Source organism: Plectropomus leopardus, unplaced genomic scaffold, assembly GCF_008729295.1.
Source record: "Plectropomus leopardus isolate mb unplaced genomic scaffold, YSFRI_Pleo_2.0 unplaced_scaffold11981, whole genome shotgun sequence".
NCBI classification, from domain to species: Eukaryota; Metazoa; Chordata; class Actinopteri; order Perciformes; family Serranidae; genus Plectropomus; species Plectropomus leopardus.
The window spans coordinates 1-2,369 of record NW_024612706.1 but is presented as its reverse complement, the minus strand read 5'-3'; the positions used below and the strand labels follow the sequence as shown (position 1 = coordinate 2,369).

At 42.1% G+C, this 2,369-nt stretch overlaps 1 protein-coding gene across 1 annotated transcript; it reads left to right on the top strand.

Annotated features, from left to right (window-relative positions):
• Positions 1–205: 205 nt before the first annotated feature.
• LOC121963642 lies at positions 206–2,258 on the top strand (the record flags this gene model as incomplete). Its single annotated transcript, XM_042513917.1, has 5 exons — positions 206–326; positions 491–745; positions 858–1,027; positions 1,975–2,086; positions 2,159–2,258. Coding segments are annotated over exons 1-5 (758 nt in total), but the record flags the coding sequence as incomplete, so codon positions are not given.
• Positions 2,259–2,369: the final 111 nt, after the last annotated feature.

The window sequence follows — 2,369 nt, the reverse complement described above, 5'->3', positions numbered from 1 at the left end:
AAGGCCACTTCTGTGCAGCAAACAACTCAAATACAATCCACAGTCTGAATCATCAAGGGCACACGATATTCCAGAGCGTTTCCCAGTTAGTGAGAAGGGAAGGTGGGAGGATTTAACTCCCTTCCTCATGAGGTTGACCCATTCAAAACAATCGAGTGAGAAAGGTCGGACCACACAGGCAATCCAGGCGTTCAGACAGTCAAGCATGTTGTTTGTGGACGTGTTTTGCTTTGGAGCGCTGATGCTCTGCTGCAGCGGGCTGTGTGTGGCCCTGCAGGTCTCACATGAACAGCAGCTCATCCCGACGCACGACCCCACTGTGACAGGTCAGACTCAGAGTTTGTGGATGTATGTTAATGCAGTTCTGTACAATGGCTTTATTTTATGCTCTTTTTTTATTTTATCAATTGATGTGTTTTGGATTTCTTTTTTTGCATGTGGCTCCTGCTGCTAGATTTTTTTCTGATTTTTTTCTTTTTTTTTAATGCAGAGCACACCTCTCCATCAGCAGGGGCTTCATCAGCGTCCACAGGCTTTCATCGCGCCCCTCATAATGCTCCATGCTTTGTGGATGACATATTCGCAGTGCTGCGTGAAGGTGTTGGGAGCGGCGGGGAACTCACAAACCGCAGTTTGGCTCAGTTTGGACTCTGCAGCAGATCTGACAGCTCATCAAGTTCAGTCTTACTACAGCTCGCTAAGGAAACGAGCAGAAATGGATTAGAGGTTTTGCATCCAGCTGGAGGTATCAGTGCTTTCTGACTGCAATGCATTTTTGTTTGAATTTTACTTTATTATATTTTATTTCATTTTTTATTTTATTTGTATCTTACGGCATGTTTCATCTTCTCCCTCAGTGCTCTTGGCAGAGGAAGATGCAACAGGAACACTCATCTTGACCTTTGACCTCTCACACGCTCCTTTGCTGAAGCTGAACCCCGTGCTGCTCTTGGCGTTTGAAAGTCCCCTCACAGGACAAAACCTCGAAGTCACTTTTACAAGTCAGTTGCTACATCCGAGCACGCAGGTAAAGAAAGGCCCCGTGTGAATGATGCATGAAGGATCATCTCTTTGTCTTTGGGTCTTAGGATAAAACCTTGAAACAGAAACTTCAAGTAGCACAAAACAAATACAGAATAGTACCAGGGCTGCATCAGGGGAGACATGTGGGCAGGTCTCGATTCTCTCAGCTCCAGTTAAAATGTCTAAAATCCTACAAATGTCCTAAAATTGTAGAAATGTCTTAAAATCCTAGAAATATACTAAAATATAGTTTAAAGTGCCAGTAACATAAAAACAGTAACTGTAAAATCACATCAGTGTAGCATAAATTATCTGTTTTCATATGTGTGTGACATTGACCAGTGGTGTGAAGTAATAATACTTCATTATAGTAGTTAGGTATTTTTGGGAGTATCTGTTCTATACTGGAATATTTGTATTTCTTTCAACTTTCACTTTTCCTGCCCTACATTTCCTAAATAAAATGTGTACTTTTACTCTTTAATATTTCCCCTAAGGATCTTAGTTAATAACATAAAATCAGAAGAAATTCGGTAGCCTGCAAGCAAGTCGCTGCTGTCTTTCCGTAACTTATCTACTGACGTCATGTAATAAGTTAATTTTACTTTACGTCACCTCAACTCACTTGTAGTGTTTCGCTTCGCAAAGATTGCATTAAATTCTGCCTGCTAGATTTCCTTACATTACTTACTTTACTGCACATACCACCCTAATACCCCAAAACCACCAGGTCTACCAAAGATTGCATAGAGACAACAGGACCATTCACCTCAACACCCAAGTGCACGCGCACACACACACACACATACATATACACGCGGGAAAAAATCCCGAGGTCCTGACCTCAGAGACCTCAGTGATCGTTATGAGCATGTTTGTGAATTCAGCTCCTGTTTTTAGGATTTTGTCGCAGATATGTCAGTTGTGTTTTCCTGTCGTTGTCTTTTCTAGGCTGCGTGCATTTCAGGAGAAACTCGGTACATTCTGCTGACAGGACAAGTAACAGAAGGCGATGTTCAGCAGAACTGGAGGATTTCTGTTGAGACAAAACTCCCTGACATGAGTAAGAGAAGATATGAGTCAGATATTATTGCTTGTTTTGTGTATTTTCTCCTCACATTTCCTCTCTCTGCAGATCAAATCCTGAAAGACATCCTCATTGGTGGAAAACCAGGAAGTAACATCAGCATGACTCCACTTCTGCTTTTCTCTGGGGACAGAGGAACTGATACAAGGTTGTCTTTTATGTTCCCCATTAACCCTTTGAAACCTGTATCGACATCGCTTTTATTGTGCTGCGTTCAGGCGCCGTTTACATCGATTTAAACCTTCGAACACTGAGCAAA